Source organism: Dipodomys merriami, unplaced genomic scaffold (genome assembly GCF_024711535.1).
Source record: "Dipodomys merriami isolate MVZ:Mamm:240054 unplaced genomic scaffold, mDipMer1.0.p SCAF_261, whole genome shotgun sequence".
Lineage (NCBI taxonomy): Eukaryota > Metazoa > Chordata > Mammalia > Rodentia > Heteromyidae > Dipodomys > Dipodomys merriami.
In genome coordinates, this window is record NW_027204060.1 from 1,363 (window position 1) to 23,587 (window position 22,225).

Below are 22,225 nucleotides of genomic sequence, written 5' to 3' on the forward strand. Positions count from 1 at the left end.
GATCATACCAAGTATTTTGTTTGAGAGTATTATTATAAAGGTACTTACAAAGCATGAGGTTAAAAAGTATTTCAAACTCCACATATCATTGCAAATATAGGGAAAAGCATTGGACCTTTGCATATATGGACCTTATATCTGCAAACATGCTATGTAGTTTATAATCCAGGAATTTATTACACTTTTGTTTTCATCCCGTTGACAATTTTATGATAATTATGTGATTATTTCTCTACTTTACCTTGAGCTTGTTAACAGGACGGTGTATTTTCCAAAAATATGAATATAGGTTAACTTTTCTATTTGTTTTTGAAATATATGGATACAGACTAACTGTTGCATTGATTTCCAAAATAATCTCATACTGGTTGGGAAACATATTTGATACATCTTTCAATCCTGTGCACATTCAGATGTTATACCATGTGATTTCATTTTAAACGTGTATCAATTGGATTCTGTAATCGTGGTGTTTAATGCATAGGAGATTTTGGTGTTATTTTCATGATTTTTTGTAACTCAGTGTTGTAACATAGCTTGTGTTCTTGCTTCCATACTGAATAGTTCTGGTTTATATCAGTAGACCATGCTCAGGCAATCTGCAGACGGGACACCAGGGACCAAGTGGCACCTGGGCATGACCATGATTACCCAGCCAGAAGCCTGGCCTGCCAAGGACTGCGGTAAACTCCCACCTGGTACCAAATCCTCCCAGTGAGCTCTCACCACCACCACCACCAGAGCCTCCCAAGTGAGCTACCACCACCACCAGAGCCTGCTGTGATCTCCCACCACCAGAGCCTGTTGTGAGCTCCCACCACCACCACCAGACTGTGCGGTGAACACTCACCTCCACCAGAGCCCTCGGTTGAACTCCTCCTACCAGATCCTGTGGTGCTCTCCCACCACCAGAGCCTGCACTGAGCTCTTACCACCACCAGAACCTGTAGTGAGCTCCCACTACCAACAGAACCCACGGTGAGCTCCCACGTCCACCAGATCCTCCAAGTTAGCTCCCCGAACACCAGAGCCTCCCAGTAAGCTCCTACCACCACCAGAGCCTGCAGGGAGCTCCCACTACCACCAGAACCTGTGGTGAGCTCCCACCACCACCAGAGCCTCCCAGTTAGCCCCCACCACCACAGAGCCTGTGGTGAGCTCCCACCACCACCAGAGCCTCCCAGTGAACTCCCACCAGCAGAGCCTCCTAGTGAGCTCCCACCACCACCAGAGCCCAAAGTGAGCTCCCCCATCTTCATGTGATGGCAGCCAATGAGTGAGCACATTAGCTTGAGGATAAATCCAGCACTATTCTTCCATGATCACTGACAGCTGCCCTGTGCAAACCCCAGGTTGTACTGTCTGAGGTCTGTCCCTGCTAGTGTGAAGTGTTTTCTTCCTGAAGAATCAGGAAAACATGACCCCACCCAAAGAAAAGAGAAACATTGCTTAGCTGAACTGAAGAAAGGGATATCTGGGCTGGGAAGGTGGCTCAGTGGTAGAGCGCTTGCCTTGCAGGCATGAGGCACCACATAAGCAAAAAGAAAAAAGCCAGAAGTGGTGCTGTGGCTCAAGTGGTAGAGCGCTAGCCTTGAGCTGAAGAGCTGAGGGACAGCGCCCAGGCCCAGAGTTCAGGCCCATGACTGGACCCAAAAAAAAAAAAAAAAAAAAAAAAAAAGAAAGGGATATCTAGGAACTGTTGGACCGAAACCTGCCAATAACCCTTCTAATTCAGTGGACCTATAAGGAGCAAAAACTGGGAAATAAATGATATTAAGAAGATACATTAAAAATGAGGAATTAAAAAATCAAAGCCATGTGCTAGGCTCAGCATATAATCCAGGCTACTCAGGAAGCTGAAATGGGGCAAATGGGACTGTAAAGTGAAAACAACATGCATATTTAGAAAATCCTAAAAAGGTGGAAGGTTTATTTCAAAAAACAATGGCTGAAATTTTTCCAAATTAGGGAAGCAATGTGGACATCTAGGTTTATGATACCTAAGGATAGCTAAGCATTCTAAACCTGAAAATATCTCAAACATATTCTGTAATTGCCAAAAGAGAATTTTCAAAGCATTGAGAAAAAAGTAACTTGTCATATTAATGGGAGCTCAAATAACATTATCACAGTATTTCTAATCAGAAATCTTACAGACAAGAGGAGAAAGATCTGATATTGACAGACACAAAAAATATGCCAAAGATTTTGGGAAAGGAATCCAAGTCTGTCAGGACAAAGAGCCATCAAGTCATGTTGGAAGATAGTAAGATATAAACAAATAAATGATTAAAAGTCAAACTTACAAATGGCCATAACAAGCTCTTCTCTGTCAAATGTAAATAAAGAGAAATTTAGAAGCTGAATGAGTAAAAACACATGATTCAACAATTCCCTACCTAACGAAGAATATTTTCAGACTAATTCTTCAAAAGCAGCATTGCACTGATACAAAATTAGATCTGGAATACACGTACAGCTGTAGAACACACAAAAACAATCTATGTAGATCAGTTTGATAAACCAATGAAAATCACAGTGAAAACTATTATTAGAGCTACAAAAGGTAAATAGACCACAAAAGTGAAGTGGATCACCCTGTGTATGATCAGTAATCCCAGCACCAGATGAGTGAAGTTCATGTCCATGAACTCATAAGGGTCAGGAATGGAGACACTTCCACAGGACCATGTGTCTGCCTTCAGCCATGGCCATGAGATCCAACTACTCCAGGAAAGAAAAATAGCTGGATGACACATCCTGTATGGAATGGTATTGTGCTGAAAATAAAAACCATCTTGATAACTGTTAGGGTAGAAATTCACAAGTCAATAAAGGAGAGGCTTCCTAAAAGAAAGTACAGGAGGGAATGGAAATGAGGACCGCATATCATTGGATATATGACCAGGATTCCTCACAGTACACAGACAGTTTCCCAGTGCCACAAAACAATATAGGAACACTAAAGGAAGAAATGCTGTTGGTCTAGATGCAGAAAGCTCCAGAAACATAGTCAGAAAGCTCAATATAAATTGATTTGTGAATTTACTTTTTTTTTTTGGCATTACCTAAGATATCAAAATGAAGTAATTTTTTTGGTATGACCTAAGAGATCAAAATGAAGTAATTTTAAAATTTTGTCTGAAAGCGTGGTGCCAGTGACTCACCGCCTGTAATCCTAGCTACTCAGGAGGCAGACATATGAGGATCACAGTTCAAAGCCAGGGCAGGAAAGTCCATGAGACTCCTATCTCCAATAAACCATTCAGTAAACCAGAAGTGGCGCTGTGGCTCAAGTGGTAGAGTGCTAGCCTTGAGCTGAAGAGCTGAGGGACAGCACCCAGGTCCAGAGTTCAAGCCCCACAACTGACAAAAAAAAATTTAAAAAATCATTTTCAAAATGAACTGTGGCTATGACATCATTTTCATCATTTCAGAATTTAAAAAACTTTTTTTGGTCGGTCCTGGGTCTTGAAAATGAAAATTTTAACCTAACTACAAAACAAATATTCCTTAGTCATCTACAAGATGCTAAAAAATATGTCATATTCTAAGGGGAAAAAACTGATCCTTAAAATAAATGATCAGTTTATGTATATATTATGGTAGTTTATTTGGCTCTACCTCAAATTAGGAACACATGTTTTATTTCATATGCAGAATCTAGACCTAAAAATTAGGACATAATAAATGAAAATGTGACTCACTGGATTCAAGTGTCAGTAGGAAGAGAGGGAATAAAAGGTGAGGGTGATGGGATATGAATGTAATAAAGTACAATATATTAAAGTATAAAAATAGCATAATAAAACCCACTAAAATTTAAAAGGAGGTGAAAAGGGGGATTAGAAAGATGGAGATATCACAATGCAGCGCATCTGTAAAATTAGAATGCACTAATACATATGAGAATAATGTATATAATATGCAATAATATAGGACTGTAAAATATTAAACCTTGTATATTATTAACACTTAAACTTGAAATGCTAAAAATAGTAGGAAATTAATGATATTCTTTGAGGGAGAAGTATCTATATTACATGCATTATTTGTAAATTTTTCCAGTAAGAAGTTTTTTTCTTCCACTTATTTATTCACTAATAGTCTTATAGCAAAACAGACTGCTATTTATTTATTGTATGTTTTTTAAAATCTGTATTATGCTTTATAAATGCTGGATTATTCATACTTTTAGTCCCAAGTCCACAAGCATTTTCTTCCCTCATACTTATAACTCTGGTCTACTCATGGTAAAAACATTAAATAAATTCTGATAGAATCGTATATTATTCTAAGTCAAGGTCACAAAACACAAGGCAACTTGAGAAACTGTCAAGGAAATGAGCAACTTCAAAGGACATAGCAATTAAGAACATCGAGTCAAATCAGGGAAATCAGAATCAGCCATGAAATTTAATTAATAAAGTGTGTTGATATTGATTCAATGGTTGTACCAAATGTAATGTACATATATGACACGGTAATAATAGAATGTGTGTCCAGTGTGTGTGCATGTTTGTGCCTTGTATATTTTACGTTTTTTCTTCATAAATACAAAATTTCTAAAATAGTGTATTAATGAAAAATAAATAAAAATATATACTGCATATATTAAAATATTCACAGCTGGAAAGCTGGTTGAACAATTTTAATTTTCATTTAAATATTAACAGTAAAATAGTATGCATTGGTATTGGGACAGCTTTTAGACCCCTCGAACAAAATGTAGTTGAGGAAATAAAGCCATTCATGAAAAATAATTGACTTTGTACATGAGTGTCAAGACTACTCAGGGTTAAGTGGAGCCTGTCTGGCCTTTGATGGATGGTAAAGCAAACGGAATTGTCTACATGTGAAATAAATGCCAAGACGTTTTGTTTTTAATTTATGTGTATTAGTGTCTAACTCTTTCCATTGGTCCTGATCTAATGACATTCATGTATAAATTTTAACAGCTTTAGATTTTATATTCCCTAATATTTTGCTGGTATGTATTATTAGATATAATTTTCTTCATGTTCTGTTTTCTACTTTAGCAAAGTAATATTACCTTTTCCCTTTAGTGCCACAGGGATTCAAAGGGATAGTGCCCAAGCCCTAGGACTGGTACCTAAATAAATAAATAAAGCAGATTTCCCAAGATAAACGCTCTGGGGATTCAGAACATTAGCCAACAGGTGATTGATTACCCAGTGTTGTTGTTAGCTGGAGCCACCGAGAGAAGCAGGAGACAGCAACAAAGGAGAACACTTTCAAAAGATCCAGCAACAGTGGAAACAGTGGTTTTGATTTCTGTTGTGCTTTTTCTCTTTTTAGTCAGGTAAGGTGGGATGGGGAAACTTAAGTCAATATGCCACTAGAATTATCAGTTAGTTTTATTGTATAGGTAATAAATAGTACATACTCCACAACATTAATACTCTTTCATGTTTATCTGTATTTTTAATTTCAAAACACTTATTGAACATTCACTTTTACTATCTTTCTTAGGGTAATTTAGAATTTTCATTGCTCCATATGGCCTAGATTTATTCTTGATTTTTCAGGACACACACACACACACACACACACACACACACACACGTGTGTGTGTGTGTGTGTGTGTGTGAGAGAGAGAGAGAGAGAGAGACTTGAAGTAACTTCAGGGTCCTTTGAAATTTGTATTTAGTTACTTTTTCTTTAATTAGCCATAAGCATGTGATCATTTCTAGAGTAATAATTGCTATTTTAATCTCTCTCAAATTCACAGCTATTTTTGTGGGTCGATTTATAGTTGCTGCTCTTGAACCCTTATGGACTATGAGACTGATTAATATTTGTAAATGTATCACAGAACAGTAAGTATGACATGAGGGGTTAGAGGACAGATATCTAGTCCAGACTGGAGTTGGAGATATTTAGATGAGTTGGCACAATCGGTGAAATTTTTCCACTGAAAGGTAATTTACCTAATAAGAAAGGCTTGGTGGTAGTTTTAATGATTTAAAAACAAACAAACAAACTGTGGATCATATGATCTGTATCACGAAAGAATAAGGACTAGGTGTAGATCCTCAGCTTTTTGAGGCCAGATGCGAATGCACAGGGCTTTGTGTGTACCGAGATATCCTCAAGGCAGAACGCACTGGGGCTCTTAAGCAGTAGCAGGCGAGAGAAGATTCAGGAAATGTTCTGTTGGTGTGCTACTATTCCTCTCATTATTTATGATGTTCTTATTTTCTTCCTTCCACTCTTCATTTCCTATTGTTGTCTATGTCCTACCTTCTACTCTTGTTGCCTTTCACTTCTACTCATGAATATGAAGTTTGATCCATTTGGAGTTGATTCTGGTGCAGGGTGATATATAAGGCTCTAGCTTAACCAATTTTGCCAGCACCATTTACTGAAGAGGCTGTCTTTCTTCCATTCTATTTTTTTTACCTGCCTTATTGAAGTTTAGGTGGTTATAGGTCTGCGGGTTCATTTCTGGGTTTTCAATTCTATTCCATTGGTCCTCAGGTCTGTTCTTGTGCCAGTATCAGGCTGTTTTGATTACTATGGCTTTGTAGTAGAGTTTGAAATTTGGTCTTGCTATTCCTCCAGCACTGTTCTTTGTGTTAAGGATCGTTTTTGCTATTCGGGGTCTTTTATTGTTCCATATGAATTTTTGGATTGCCTCCTCTATTTCCTTGAAGAATGAGGTTGGAATATTGATAGGTATCGCATTGAATTTGTGGATAGCCTTGGGAAGTATCTTAGTGATGAACCTCTTACTGCAAACATCTGCTATCATTGTGATTTTTAACATAAGAAACCAGTTGCTCTCAAGACTAAGAAACAATTGTTGTTCTTTGTAAAACTTTATTATAATTTTTAAGTTATTTGAATGATTCTGAGATCACTATTTGATTCTGACATTTCTGTATTGAATTTGAAAGCATATTCACCTGGAGTTTCTTCTTTTGTACTTCACATAATCAGCTTTTCAGTTAATAGTGATGCAGCATTATTGTAGATCATTTAATAAAGACCTTAGGAAGTGAAAACAACAAGTGGGATCTTGCTTTCTGGATTCCCTGCTGGTGTAATTTGGGTGGGTATTCCTGGAGAATTTTTGCTTACTGAAATACATACAGTTTTCATATTACTGACCATGCATTCTCAGTGTTTGCTTATATAGCACATATCTTCAGGATTACATACTTCAAAATGTTTAATAATTTTAGTAGTCTTATACTTTCACATTCTACCTATGTATGATAGTATACTTAATATCACTATTGACTAACACAATTCAACAATATCCTATTACATGTATTATATGTGTTTCTGTGTAAATACAAGTATCAGATACATCAGTGTATGTGTGTGTATATTTGCATGTGTATTTTCAGTCCAACACAGTTATCCGGTGTGTGCATTAAAGTGTTTTCAAACAATGATTCATTTTGAAATCTTAAAAACACTGGGAATCCATTCTTCCTGGCTTTGTCTTTCCCTTTTGATTGATTGATTTTTTTTTTAAATTCTGGTCCTAGGGCTTATGCTTGGGGACTGGGAGCAGTCCATGTGCATTTTTGCTCAAGGCTGGTGCTCTACCACTTGAGCCACAGGCCCACTTCTGGCTTTTTGGTGAGTAATTGGAAACAAGACTCTGATGAAGTTTCGTGAATAGGTGGAGATCTGCTAGGATTACAGGCTAGAGTCACTTTTTGCTTGTTAAGACAATAGCTATAACAAGAAAAGGACTGAAACTTCTAATGACTGATATTGTAGGTCAATAAGCCTATTTATTAGCCACTGTATATATGGTTGTTACTATTGTGAGTTGTCTGCACATTTCCCATTTTAAAAAATTAATTTGTTCTTTATGCTATTAATATATTTGTTCTATCAAATGTAGTAATTTGAATGATAATAGTTTTTCACAAAATTATACGTCCACTATCAAAAAACAATAAAGAAAAATGAAAGCAAAATCATATCATTTCTTTTCCCAATTATTCAGAAAAGAAACCTCTATTAGTTTTATTTACTTTTGTTCAGTTGTGTAGTTAGAAACACAGATGTTCATTTTTATTGTGTCTTGAACATACTTACATTAGCATGTACCCTTTATCTGACGTAAACTACAGGTTTAGCTTTGTGAAATACTCAGAACTTCCTTGCGGTAGAGCCAGTACAGTCCCGCCCCTCCAGTGAAGCCCGCCCCTTTTGGTGATGCCCTACCCCTCCAGTGATGCTCTGCCCCTTCCAGTGTAGCCCGACCCATCCAGTACAACCCGCCCATTCAGTGAAGGCACACCCCTTCCAGTGAAGCTCTGCTCCCGTGCAGGCCCCCATAGGATGGCTTAGTGGTTGTAGTGGCCCACAGCACTGCCTGTGGGTCTGCCAAGCTTGGGGTCCAGCCTCTGATGCAGGGCATCCACAGGGCTCCCGTGGGTACCTTCTGCAGTGTGTGAGGCAGGGCCCGAGTTGGGCACGGACACGAGGGGCAGAGACGATGGGGAGTGGTCAATGTGGCTGGATGAGAGCAGAACCCTAACGGCTTCTGCATGGGAGGCAGGGCGCCAGTGCTCACGCCTCCATCCCTGTCACTCAGGAGGATCGCGGTTAAAACTAGTCCAGGCAGGAAAAGCCTTGAGACTGATCTCCAATTAACCACCAGAAAACCGGAAGTGGCCCTGTGGCTCCAGTGGTAGAGCGCCAGCCTTGAGCTGAAGAGCTGAGGGACAGCGCCCAGGCCCAGAGTTCAAGCCCACGACCATCCCCTCCCCCCAAAAAGGAAAAACAAAAACAAACTAAGGAAAGTAGTGGTAAAATAGCTCATGACAGCTGATAATTTTTGGCTTGGTTACTCAAAGACAATTTAGAAAGTGAAGTCAGAAAATATGATTTAGTGTATTACATTAGTCACTATCAAAAATTGGTATTTGACATTTTTGGAGCTTCTAAAAGAATGTTTATGCTATAAACTAATGTGGCCCTATAAGTTAAACTTAACAATTTATAAATAAGCATTACCAGAAAGCACCACTTAGATACACAGATTTTAGATATACAGGCTTTCATATTTCCTATGTTTCCTTCTCTTTTTATTCAAATATATTATTCACATTTTTCATAATACTGATTTTGCTTCTGCATATAAAGTTGAACATTATACTTTCCAAAGTCTTATCTCTTGTGTGAACATCTCTGTTTAAAGCACCAAGTATGTATTGGTTTATTAAATTTCTTTAGTAGGTTACTTTAAGCATAACTCTAACCCCTTCATTCCATTCATTTTTTGTTTGTGTGTGCTGGTGCATAGGACTTGCGCTCTCACTTTGCTTCTTATGCTCATGGCTGGTGCTCTACCAATTGCGCTATTCCTCCAGTTGGGCATTGGAGATAAGCAGTCTTGAGGTATTTTCTACTTGGGCTAGGTTCTCTGATCTTCAGACCTCAGACATTTGAGTAGCTACAATTACAGGAGTGAGCCACAGGTGCTGGCTTCATTCCATTCTTTATACTGTGACCATTTACAAACAGAAGTATGGAAAAGAAATGATTTAAAATTATTGATAGTTTTCTATTATATTTCTGATAAGAACAGAGTTCTTCTGGTCACAGAATCTGTTTTCTTTTACTTTGACCCCATGTGCTCATCATCTGGATGTTGCTGGCCCTTTGGCCAGTCTTTGTCTAGAACATTCAAAGCCTGGACTGCCAGCATTTCAGTAGTAGCCCTACCAGCAAGCAAGTCTATGCAGCACTGCTGAGATGAGAACTAGTTCAATTTTTGTTTGTGTTTTGGCTGCATTAGAAGATGTCAGAGGAATAACTGACATCTAAATCTTCTAAAAGTAAGATCAGTTTGACTTTAAAAGTTGACAAGATACATAGAAAATAGCAAATGCTCATGATGAATATTATATGGAAGGAAAAATAATTGAATAATTTTATCAAAATATCTTATTATAGTTCATGAAGATTTATTCTAAAAGAATTTAACTTTTCAATATATACTTCTGATAAACTCTTTTCTTCTTGTTTTGTTTGGACATCCTAGGCTAAGACAAATATGCAATGTATGAGACAAATTACTCTGAAGTATCAGAATTTATATTTCTTGGGCTTTCTACCTACAGACCAGTGCAGCATTTCCTCCTTGCCTTCTCTACCGTGTTTTATGTGACCATTGTTCTAGGAAATATCTCCGTTGTGCTCACAGTGACTTTAGACTTCCACCTACATTCTCCCATGTATTTCTTTTTAGGAAACCTCTCATTTATTGACCTATGCCTGTCTACTTTAACAGTTCCCAAAATGATTTCTGACTTGTATTCTGGCCACAATACCATTTCATTCCAGGGTTGTGTCACACAGATGTTTCTCCTCCATGTCCTGGGGGGGTCTGAGATGGTGCTACTCATAGCGATGGCTGTGGACAGATACGTGGCCATTTGCAAACCACTACACTACCTGCGCATCATGAGCCCACGAATGTGTAATTCACTTCTGTTTGGAGTATGGGTTATTGGACTTATTCACTCAGTGATTCAGTTAGCTTTTGTTGTGCATTTGCCTTTTTGTGGCCCTAATGAGATAGACAGCTTTTATTGTGATCTTCCTTGGTTTATTAAACTGGCCTGCAAAGATACTTACAAAATGGAATTCTTGGTAACTGCTAACAGTGGGTTAATTTCCCTTGGCACTTTCTTCTTATTGCTTCTCTCCTATACCTTCATACTCTTCACTGTGTGGAAAAGCTCTTCTGGTGGATTGCACAAGGCCCTCTCTACTCTTTCAGCTCACATCACTGTGGTGGTTTTGTTCTTTGGACCGTGCATCTTTGTTTACATGTGGCCATTTCCTACAGTACCTGTGGATAAGTTTCTTGCAATTCTGGATTTTATGATTACGCCCATCCTGAATCCCGCCATTTACACACTGAGGAACAAAGACATGAAGCTAGCAATGAGGAGGCTGAATGGTCAACTTTTGAGTTTGAAAAGAATCTCCTAAAAAACTTAAAAGAACAGAAGTTGTGTCTTCAGAAAACTCTACTGTAAACATAAGTATTTCGTGGACTCTTGTATTGTGAGAAAATTTATTGTTCCTCATCCAGAAGACTGAAAATCTCGGATAGTTTACTTCCAGTTTTTAACTGATAATGTGATTAATTGGATATTTCTCAGCAATTTTACATAGTTTAAGAGTTTTCAAGTCATTCTTTATGTTGTCTAAAATTGTGTTGCTCTACAGAAAATCTGAAATTATTTATAAAGTTGAATCCAAATGTGTGTTTATAGACCTACTGGAATTATTCAATAATTTCCTCTCATTAGGTTGAAAAGAATCTCATTTACAGAGAATGAATAGTTCATTCTCATCACAGTTAATTTTAGCAAACAAGCCATATTGATATTTGTCTTTCTTTTCTTACTTTATTATACTTATAAACATAGTCACAGGAATTTAAATTTGTATACATTACGTGAAAAATGAATACTGTAATTTGTGGGCAGTGATGGGAGGGGAAGTTGGAAGAAAGCAAAGAAAGTGTTGACATTGTTCAAAACAGAAATATACACATAAGCTGATTTATGAAATGGCAACCCCTCTGTATAACCCCTTTTATAATAACAATAAGATTATGTATTTTAAATATAAAATTATAAAGAAATTTAACCTAGTAAAATAAATACTGTTATGATTCTTATGAAAATAATGAAGTTTTCATGCCCAGTGTCAGTGGCTCATGCCTTTAATCCTAGCTACTCAGGAGGCTGATCTCTGAGGATCCTGGTTCAAAGCCATCCTGAGTAGGAAAGTCCCTGAGACTCTTATTTCCAATTAAACACCAGAAAACCAGAAGTAACACTGTGATTCAAGTGGTATAGCACAAGCCTTGAGATGAAGAGCTGAGGGACAGTGCCCAGACCCAGAGTTCAAAGCCCCATGACCAACAAAAGAAGTAGGAGGAAGAGGAAGACAAGAAAGAGGAGAAGGAGGAGGAGGAAGAGAAAAAGGAGGAGGAGGAGGAGGAGGAGAGGGAGGACGATGCCGACAACAACAACAACAAGAAAGAAGAAGAGGAGGGAAAAAAGTGAAGTTTTCAACTATAAAATAGTGATGTTTTGACATCTGGTCTCTCAGAGGACAGTTAGCATTCTTGCCCTAACCTGTAGTTTAACCATTCCTATGTCTGTACTTGTGTACTGTTATGGATTTAGAAAGTAGAAACATTAATTCAGTGAATAAATGAAGGTTGAGCTGGAGGTATGTACAGAGAGGAACCTCATAGGCAGATCAGGTCAACATTGCATCCAGTTAGTAGATAAGGTAAAGGGTGTGTACTTAGATCCCCAAGCTTAGACATCTGTCCAGCACACAGAATAGGACAGCATTTTTAGAAATTAACACTTTATGCTTATAATGAGAAGAAACATGCTCCCATCTAATTTTCAAAATACACTCCCATGTATTTTGTTGTTGTTGATGATGATGTTGTTCATGGGACTTGAACTCTGGGCCTGAGCACTGTCTCTCAGCTCTTCAGCTCAAGGTAAGTGCTCTGCCACTTGAGCCACAGCACCAATTCCGATTTTCTGGGGGTTAATTGGAGATAAGAGTCTCTCTGGGGCTGGGAAGGTGGCTCAGTGGTAAAGTGCTTGCCTTGCATGCATGAGGCCCTGGGTTTGATTCTTCAGCACCACATAAGAAGAAAAGCCAGAAGTGGTGCTGTGGATCAAGTGGTAGAGTGTTAGCCTTGAGCTGAAGAGCTGAGGGACAGCACCCAGACCCAGAGTTCAGGCCCCAAAACTGACATAAAAAAGGGGGACTGGGAAGATGGCTCAGAGGCAGAGCACTTACCTTGCATGCATGAGGCCCTGGGTTCGATTCCTCAGCAAGACATAAGAAAAAAGTGTCTCACGGATTTTCCTGCCTGGACTAGCTTTGAACCACAATCCTCAGATCTCAACCTCCTGAATAACTAGGATTATAGGTGTGAGCCAGCAGTGCCTGGCTTCATACTGTATTTTGTATTTTATAGTCCAGAGTGATGAATAATAAAGTATCAATTACAGTGCACTTTTTATTTAAAAATAAAAATCTTAATAAGTAAAATATGTGAGTCTAAAAACATTGAAATGTTTTCTGTTTGAAATTTCCATCATAGATGGTTCTTATTATGAAACATTCTTTTAGGATGTCAGCTTAAAACTTAATGCCTAGTAAGTGTTTTAGCGACTACTGCATAATGTCATCTTTTCAGAAGTTGGAAAAAAGATACATATATAGTGCCAAAGTTTCTTAGTCATGTGTCTAAATACATTATAGTATAGTAGGTTGGAAGCCAGTTTGATGAGCATTTAAGGCCATGTCATAATTTACTGGTAGTTTTGACTGTATTCTCTGGACAGTGTCCAAGGAGTTCCATTGAGGTCATAACCAGTATCTCCCAAAAGTACATTGATAATTATCTCCTGTACATAAAAATTAAAGTAATCAGGAACTTCTGCTGTGGAACCTCTTCTTCTAGTGTCACTAGGTTGATAAAATTTCACAATAGTTCAAAACAGTTGAAGATAGTTACTATGAAATTTAAGATGGTCATAAATCTTGCAGTCTTTTCAGGAATGTCTTTGCTTTTAACGTTCCAGTCCCCACACCTATCATGTCTGAAAGTAACCATATTGGAGATAAGGTCTAAACTTGTGGTATTTGAAAGTAGGTGAGTTCTAATACAACATTTATTGTCTCTGAAGCATAAAGCATTATCAGTCATGTACTTGTATAGAGACTAGGACTTTAAGGGAACAGCAAAAAGGTAGACATTCAAATGCCAAGGAAGGAACTGTGAAGAGAAATAAAATCTCCTAATGCCTTGAATTTGAATTTCTCAGACTCAGGAATAGGGAATTATATTGAAGTATTCCTTTCTCTTCAATTTTTAGAAGATTTTAAACTATTAATTGTATCAGTTCTTTAAGTCTTAAATAGAATTTAATGGCCAGTTCATTAGATCCTGTTCTTTTCTTTGACTAGAGACTTTTATTGCTAACTCAATTATAGTTTTGTTCTGATATTCCATTTCTTCATTATTCAATCTTAGTAGATGGAAATTTCTAGCAATTCAATGATTTGTTTCTACATCATCTAAAGTATTGGCATGTCGTTATTCATTATAACCCCTTACTTTCTTGGAATTTCAGTGATAGTAGTTGTGACATAACTGCATATTTTTTCAGTATTTTATTTTTATTGTTATTGTAGAGTTGATATAGAGAGGGGTTACAGTTATACAACTCAGATAATGAGTACAATTCTTTTGGAACCATGTCTGCCTTCCCTCACCCTCTGCCAGTTTTTCTCTCCTGCCCCCACCCACATAAAGTAGATAGTATTATACATGTAGTAGTATGCATTAGTATACTATGTAAAAATGGTTTGTACATATTGGAAGCCTAGAAAGTGCTTAATGAAATGTGACGATTATTGCTTTTATAAATTTAATTGTTATAGTGTCTTGTAATCTATAGACACAATAGTTATGTCCACTGAGAGTTTATTTCCTACGGCAAGAATTTAAGCATAGTTTTAGAGTATATTTTCTTAATGAAAAAGATACAACACATATTTCTATGGACACTCATAATTTACAGAAATTACATCATGTATGAGGTTTCATTTGCAGGTTGAATGTGTGTTTAAACTGTAGCACTTAGAGGATTTTCTGATCACCAGAAATCTAACAATGATTACTTGAAATGGCATGCTGATTCATCAGTTTTTTAATGGTGTATTAAATCTCTTTATTTCTCAGTGTATAAATGGCTGGATTCAAAAGAGGTGCAATTACTGTATAAAACACAGCAAGAAACTTATACACCCAAGTGATGTTGACTGGCCACAGATAGATGAAGATGCAGAGTCCAAAGATGAGCACCACCACTGTAATGTGGGAGGTACAGGTAGAGAGGGCCTTTGACACAGCATCTTGAGAACAAAGGAAGACGGTCATCAGGATGTGAGTGTAGAGATCATTATAAGAAAGAAGCAAATTGTTGCCAAAACACCACTGTTGGCATTTATAAGTATTCCCAAAGTATCTGTATCCATGCAGGCTAGTTTCATCACTAAAGGGATGTCACAGAAAAAGCTACCCACCATTCTGGGTCCACAGAAGGGTAACTCCCAAATCATGATCAGTTGACTCAGGCATGCACAAACGCAATGATCCATCCTGTCAAAACTAACCAGATGCACTTTTGCCTGTCCATGATGCTGGAGTAGCGGAGTGGCTTGCAGATGGCCACTTAATGGTCATAGGCCATCTTCACAAGAAGCACCATCTCAGCCCCTCCAAAGAAATGCATACAGAAGATCTGGCTCATGCAGCCCCCAAAGGAAATGGTCTTGTTCTCCTGCAGGAAGTTTGTGGTCAGCTTAGGCTTGTTTACTGAGGAGAGGCAGAAGTCAACAAAGGAGAGATTAGCTAACAGGGAGTACTTGGGCAAGTGGAGATGGTGGTCAGCAGCACCACGAAGAGATTTCCCACAACCGTTAGCAGGTAGAGTGTAGAAAATGGCAGTAGGAGGAAGATCTTCAGCTCCTCAGAGTCACAGAGTCCCTGAAAAATAAACTCAGACACCACCGACTGGTTTGCTTCCTCCATTTCTTACACTGTGTTCTAATGGAACAGAAAGAGAAAGCAGTGAACTGAGGTTATAAACAAGACCTTAATGATTATGTTCTGATAAACATGTAATAATAAACTAAATTCTTAGTATATTACTAAACCAGGAATGTAAAATAAGTATTTTTTGAATCTGGATATGTACAATATCGTACATACAGGGAGATATGTATCTGTAATAGGCAGGACAAAAACCTTAGTCATCAGAAGTATAGATGTGTAAAAATGAATATTTTAATAAAAATTATCAGTAGTAAAGTTCCTCATAAGTTTTCTAAGCCTTGAATGTATGCCTTTGTGGGAATAATTACAAGTATTCTCCAGTTCCTAGCTGTAAAATACATTTGTAGCCTCTTTATTTTACTAGAACAAGTATAGGGAAATCATCTAATGACAAATTTTAAGTATGATCATGTATTTATCAGACATAAATCTATTATTAAGTGAATATGCCAGCATAGACTGAATTAATCAAAATCTATTCCAAGCTGATTATTTTCCTGGAGGTAGACTGGAGATGGACATTTTATGTTCTGAAGACACTACATATGATAACTTGACATTGGTAGTATCACACACTGTTCCTTATTGCACTTTGACTCTTCCCATACAATGTAATCACCAGATAAGATATTCCTTAGCTTACGCAATGTTGCATTCCTTTTTCTTAACTAACAGGTAGTGGTGATTTCTTTTTAGAGACTAGCTTCAATTATAGATATGTGAGAGCTTTTTTTGTTCTTATTCATATTATCTCCCTCCTGGGAAGTGATACAAATTCTATATTCATTAAATTCTGTATTTCTTAAGTTGTTGTCATGGAAATCTCCATAATGTACAAGCCCCCAATCAAACACCCTTTTCTTCCCTCTTTTTTTCCTTCTCTCTTTCTTCCTCCTATCTGTTAGTTCTGCTTTTTTTCCTTACTTTTTCTTTCTTCCCTTCAATTTCCCTATTTTTCCTTTACCATTTTAGACTAGAAATTAAAGGCATAAAATTTTTGATTAACAAGCAGATATTGCATGCCAGTTCTGTATTAAGCATTTGGAAATAATTTTACTCTAACAACCACGTTTTATTGGTATTTTGAAGATGCAAACACATAATCTTCCCAATTTATACAGTTACTTGGACATTTAATCTAAAGTGGGAAAGCCAGAGTATAAACTGAAAGATGTAAAGACTACAAATTAATAACTTCCATATTAAAAGGAATATAATGAGAATCTTGATTTGAGACTACTAAGAAAATTAACAGTACTTATAAAATAATATACTCTGTTTTATGAAAGGGGGAAAAGTGAAATCAATATACATATACAGTAATAGTAATGAATTAATTCTTTTATATTAATTAATTATATTAATTAATTTATATTAATTCTTTTATATTCTTTTAGTTTTGTTCATTTTTCCCCCAAATGAGAATGAACAATATATGTTCACATCATTTTTTCAGCGTTTTACTCACTCTTAAAAAAGTGGTAGCATAGCGCAAATCCAAAAAGAACTAGAAAATATTAGGGTAAGTTACATGTCCTGTAAAAACCAGGCTTCCCTCAAATAGGATCTGCAGTCTTGTAGTATTGTTCAAAAATATTGCCTTTTGTGTGTAAAACTGCTATAAGGAGTTCAAGAATGACTTGGGAAAATTCTTCTAATAATGTTGGCAAACATATCCAGTAAACAACATAGTCAGAACTGTACGATCAACAGGAAAGTACAAAGATGCTAAACAAAAAATATATAATGTTCTTAAAGTATTAAATCTTATCAAAAGGAAATTGCAAAAAATCAGTGATTTACTCACAGAAATCTCTGAAACCAGGTTCTTCCTGGTGGTAAGGGTTAGCCTATGTTTGACACTAACTCTGAACAGAAGTGTAATTTCTTTTCTGCTGTGACCAGTGTTGGCAACAATGGATTCACTTGGTGACATATTTATACAAAATAATATAGCATAAAGGCTGGACGCATTCCAGTTTTTCTTTTTCTCTTGGGGATGCTTAATTTCAAACTTTTTCTGAATTTAAGACATTCTATAATACCTCCTTGCTTCAGTTTTGTGGCTAAGTTAGACCAGTTAAATGTAAGTAGATATGTCAGATAAAATGTTTAGATAAAAGAATAAGAGATGTTGGCCCAGATGCATAGAAACTGGAATACTTGGGTATTGTTGGCAGTATCTGTAAAATGGTGCAGAAATTATTTTTAAAAAGAACTATAGAAATTCCTCATAAAGTTAAAAATAATTAAAATTAAATGAAATTAAAGAAGTTACAAGGATGCATTACTCCCATACTCACACATATATGTGTGTGTCAACAAGCATGTACAAAATACTCATTCATTAAGCAAAAAAAAAAAAAAACAGTTCCAAGAAAAGTTACTATGCAAAGGTTATCAGCAAAGTATTTGGAACGAATAATTACATAATAGCAGAAGTCAGGAGTTAATTTTTATAAGTAGTGTAATAAAAGTTTGGGGTTGGGAAGGTGGCTCAGTGGTAGAATGCTTGCCTTGCATGCATGAGGCTGTGGGTTGGATTCCTCAGTACCACATACACAGAAAATGCTGGAAGTGGTGCTGTGGCTCAAGTGGTAGAGCTCTAGGCTTGAGCTGAAGAGCTCAGGGACAGCACCCAGGCCCAGAGTTCAAGCCCATGACTGGAAAAAATAAAAATAAAATTGTCAAACTTCATTTTTCTAAGTAAGTATCCATTCACTGAAGAGATTATAATCTCTCTCTCTCTCTCTGCATATATATATACATGTATATATATATATATATATATATATATATATATATCTCCAAGTATATATTCTATATAACTTTGATCACTTGGACTCATCTTTGATTATTCAATATGTTCTGTTTGTCCATGTATCAGATTTTTCTGGTCAGTTCTACATTGTTATGAAAAAATACTTTTGATATAAGTTTAATTGGAAATTGAGAAGATGAAGCCACCATTTGTGTTCTTCTTAACGATCTGTATCTGTCCTAAGGTTCCTTTGTAATATTTTTTCTACATTGTAGAAAATTGTAGTACTTTTTACATGAGTAAAATTTAACAGTAGAACATTACATCATCTGTAGATTGCTTTGCATAGTACAAGCATTCAAGTGATATTAATTCCTGAAAATTATGAACATGGAATACCTTTATTTGAGCTGTCTTCAATTCTCTGACTTCACCTTAGTTTCCAGTGCATAATTATTTTACTTTTTGTTTTAATTTATTCCAAGATACTTTATTCATTTAGATGATATTTTAAATGGATTACTTTCTTGATTTATTTGTCAGAGAAATAATTTGTAGAGTAGTGGAATGCAATTGACCTTTGTATGCTGATTTTATGTTCATAAATCTAAAAAATATTTACAGATTTTTTGATGTTGGGCTGAGCAAGATTTTTAAAAGTTAAATAGGGCATCAAAAGCTCAAGTAACAAAAACCAAATAAGTTAAGTATAACTATATCAAAGGTTAGAGGAGTAGTACAACTCAATATTAGATAGATATTAAACATATATAAATTTGAAAATAAATTCTCTAGTAAAAAGTGGTCAGACATGGCATCAGCTTCCTAAAAGATTCATTTCTATATTCCAAATGTTTTCTGTAATGAATAAATCTTATTAATAAAGTACAGATTTTTACAAAATCTGGAAGTGGAAATTCAAGACACTTAGCATGTTCAATAACAATGTTAAATAAAGTGAAACATACTAGAAGGTATAAATGTGTTTTGGTTTTATTTGGTTTTATTTAGCTTATTTTATGTTCTAGTACTGGCATTTGAGTTCAGAGCCTCTGCTTTCCAGGCAGGACTCTACCACTGGAACCACTGGGCCAACTCCTCTTTGCCTAGGTTATTTTATTTTATGATTAGCAGATGTGATTGTTAGTGTTAAGGTGTTGTGTGGAAGAGTTTGCCTTGGTTATTTTTGAGGTCAGTTTTTGCTGGGTGCCTGAGTGCTCCTGGGCTGAGTGCTCTGGCCTTTGCTACCACACCCCATAGTGTCGCTGGGTGTGGCCACGGTGTCCCCCTTCACCCCCTGCAGTACACAAAATTTCCACTTCTATATTTTGTAAAAATCCTTATTTTATTAATGAGATTGATTCATTACAGAAAACATTTGGAATATAGAAATGAATCTTTTAGGAAGTTGATGCCAGGTATCACCACACTTTACTACAAAATTTATTTTCAAATTTAAATATGTAAAAAGTTTCATATGTATCTAATATTGAATTGTGCTACTAATCTAACCTTTGATATAGTCATGCTTAACTGATTTTGTTTTGGCTTTTGGTACTTGAGCTTTTGATGTCCTATTTAACTTTTAAAAATCTTGCTCAGCCCAACATCAACAAATCTGTAAAAAATTTTTAGATTTATGGACACAAAATCAGTGTATAAAAGTCAATTGCATTTCTGTACTCTACAAATTATTTCTCTGACAAAGTAATCCATTTAAAATGTCATCTAAATGAATAAAGTATGTTGGGATAAAATAAAACAAAATAATGAAAAGGAGTTAAAATTTTATTTACAGTTGTAGGAGAGCATAGGCTGGACAATGTGGCCCGCCCCCCTATCCAGCGGCCCACCCCAAGCCGCCCACTGCCCCATCCCCTGTGACACCGCCCTGCCTGCAGGGGCAGAGAGGGTGGGGGTGGCGTGACTTCCACCCTGTGCGCCCCACTGGTTCTCACAAACTGAGACCCACAGGGATGTAAAGATGCCTGCCCAGCTTGAGGGATGCCCAGGGACGCAACACCACTTCCATGGTCCTAATTCTAGACAGAATTCCTTGTGGATAAGACCTAGATACTGGACAGTAAATGTCACACAATTCCCCACCCCAGGCCTTGCTGAGGATGTGACAGAGCACACTGAACACTTAACGGACTGCGAGCAGACACAGATTCTAAGTAACTGTCCAGAACATGAAGCAGGCCTGGAATATGAGCACAGTCCGGACCAAGCAGAATCGTAGCAGGCCCAGAAAAGGAATGGGCAGGGACTCGGACTCCAACTCCAAGAACGGGTCCGGACCTGGAGCAGGCCCCACTCAGCTGGCCCAGACCAGTCCCAGGGAGGCCAGTCCCAGGAAGGCCGGTCCCAAGGATGCAATGCAAGGACTGGAACTTGAGCCCCGCTGGTACCAGGGGCTGATGGCAACCAAGGTCCATCACAGAACTGATGGTGCAGCCGTTGGCTCTGCCTGGCTCTGCACTGGGAGCGAGGCAGGAGTTGGGCCAGAAGTGGCAAGGGGAGGTGCGCCTGGGCTGGAGCCCTTTAGGGGTGGTGCGGTCATTGGTGGTGACTGGGGCTCTGCGGGACTCAGGACCATACCCAGTTTTCAACCATTGCCAGCCGCACTCCAGCAGCAAGTCCCCTACCCCGTGACCCAGGATGCTCATTTCCAGCTCTTGCCCCACCCCTCTCATGCTCTGCTCCTCCCACAAAAACCAGAAGGTGCAGTGAGCACTGCCAGAGGATGCTCTAGGTGTGCACACTGAGCTCTCCTCCAGACCCGGGAGTGAAGTGATGGCTGATTTCCACTAATGGTGCTCTAGGTGTGCTACCATCCTCCTCAGGAATCTGGGCCCTCCCACAAGCCCCACCCCTGGACCTCTCACTTCCAAGTTCCTGCCCCACCCCAGCAGTGCTCTGTTCCTTCTAGCCTGTAGCTGCAACTACTTCCTTCTGCCCAGGATACTGTAAAACTGGAAGCCTGAGGAAGTGTCCCAATGCCTCAGTGCCCAGAGACAAACTAGCCTCTGTTTGGTCCTGCTCCAAACTTTACTGCTCCAAATCCCAGAGCAGTCATGTCCCAGCTCTCACTGAATTGTCACAGTGTCAGCTCAAGCCAGCAGTCATGGCCAGCAGTGATCTGCTGGGTGCCCAGGAAGGAGATGGGGCCCCAGAAGAGCCACCAGGTCAACAGGGAGGTAGAGGATGCCAGCAGAGGCAGGAACATTGTAATGGATTGTGTTCCCAAAGTTCCCAAAGTTGTGTTCCCAAAATGGACACTCTCATATATGAAAATAAGCTCTTGGCAGGTAAACAACTTCAGTTCCTGTTGTTAGGGTCATCCCTAACCCACTATTATTGTGCCCCTTAAAGGGGGAAATTGGGTCCCCCAAATGCATACAGGAATGAGACTCTGTAGAGACTTCACTCTGTTCACACAGGTCTAGAAGCTAAGAGCTAGAACACACCATGCCTTGTATCTCCTGAGGGAATGTGGCCCAGAAGACACTGATTCCATGCCACTGGTCTTCAGAGCTGTGAAAACAGCTCTCTAAACTACCCAGTCTGCAGTGGTGTGTCAGAGCAACCTTAGGAAAATAACACACAAATGTTCTGCTCTTTCCACACTCTTTTCTCTTTCTTTCCCCTGGAAATGCCCCTGAGGTACCTAGGGTTGTGCTTCATGCTTCCCTCTGGAGCTGGTGACACTCAAACAGCCATATTACCCAGCAGTCCTGGGTACAGGTTGCCCTGGAATCCATTCCTGGATTGGTTTATCATTTCAGGAC

The 22,225-nt window shown here is 38.0% G+C and overlaps 1 protein-coding gene and 1 pseudogene across 1 annotated transcript; one reads left to right on the plus strand and one right to left on the minus strand.

The window, feature by feature from the left end:
* Nucleotides 1-10,053: 10,053 nt before the first annotated feature.
* LOC138837076 (olfactory receptor 4F15-like) lies at nucleotides 10,054-10,992 on the plus strand. The gene has a single exon (XM_070035847.1). The coding sequence runs from the start codon at nucleotides 10,054-10,056 to the stop codon at nucleotides 10,990-10,992; it is 939 nt and encodes a 312-aa protein (XP_069891948.1).
* A 3,784-nt stretch (nucleotides 10,993-14,776) lies between these two features.
* Nucleotides 14,777-15,649, minus strand: LOC138837077 (olfactory receptor 4K3-like; annotated as a pseudogene).
* Nucleotides 15,650-22,225: the final 6,576 nt, after the last annotated feature.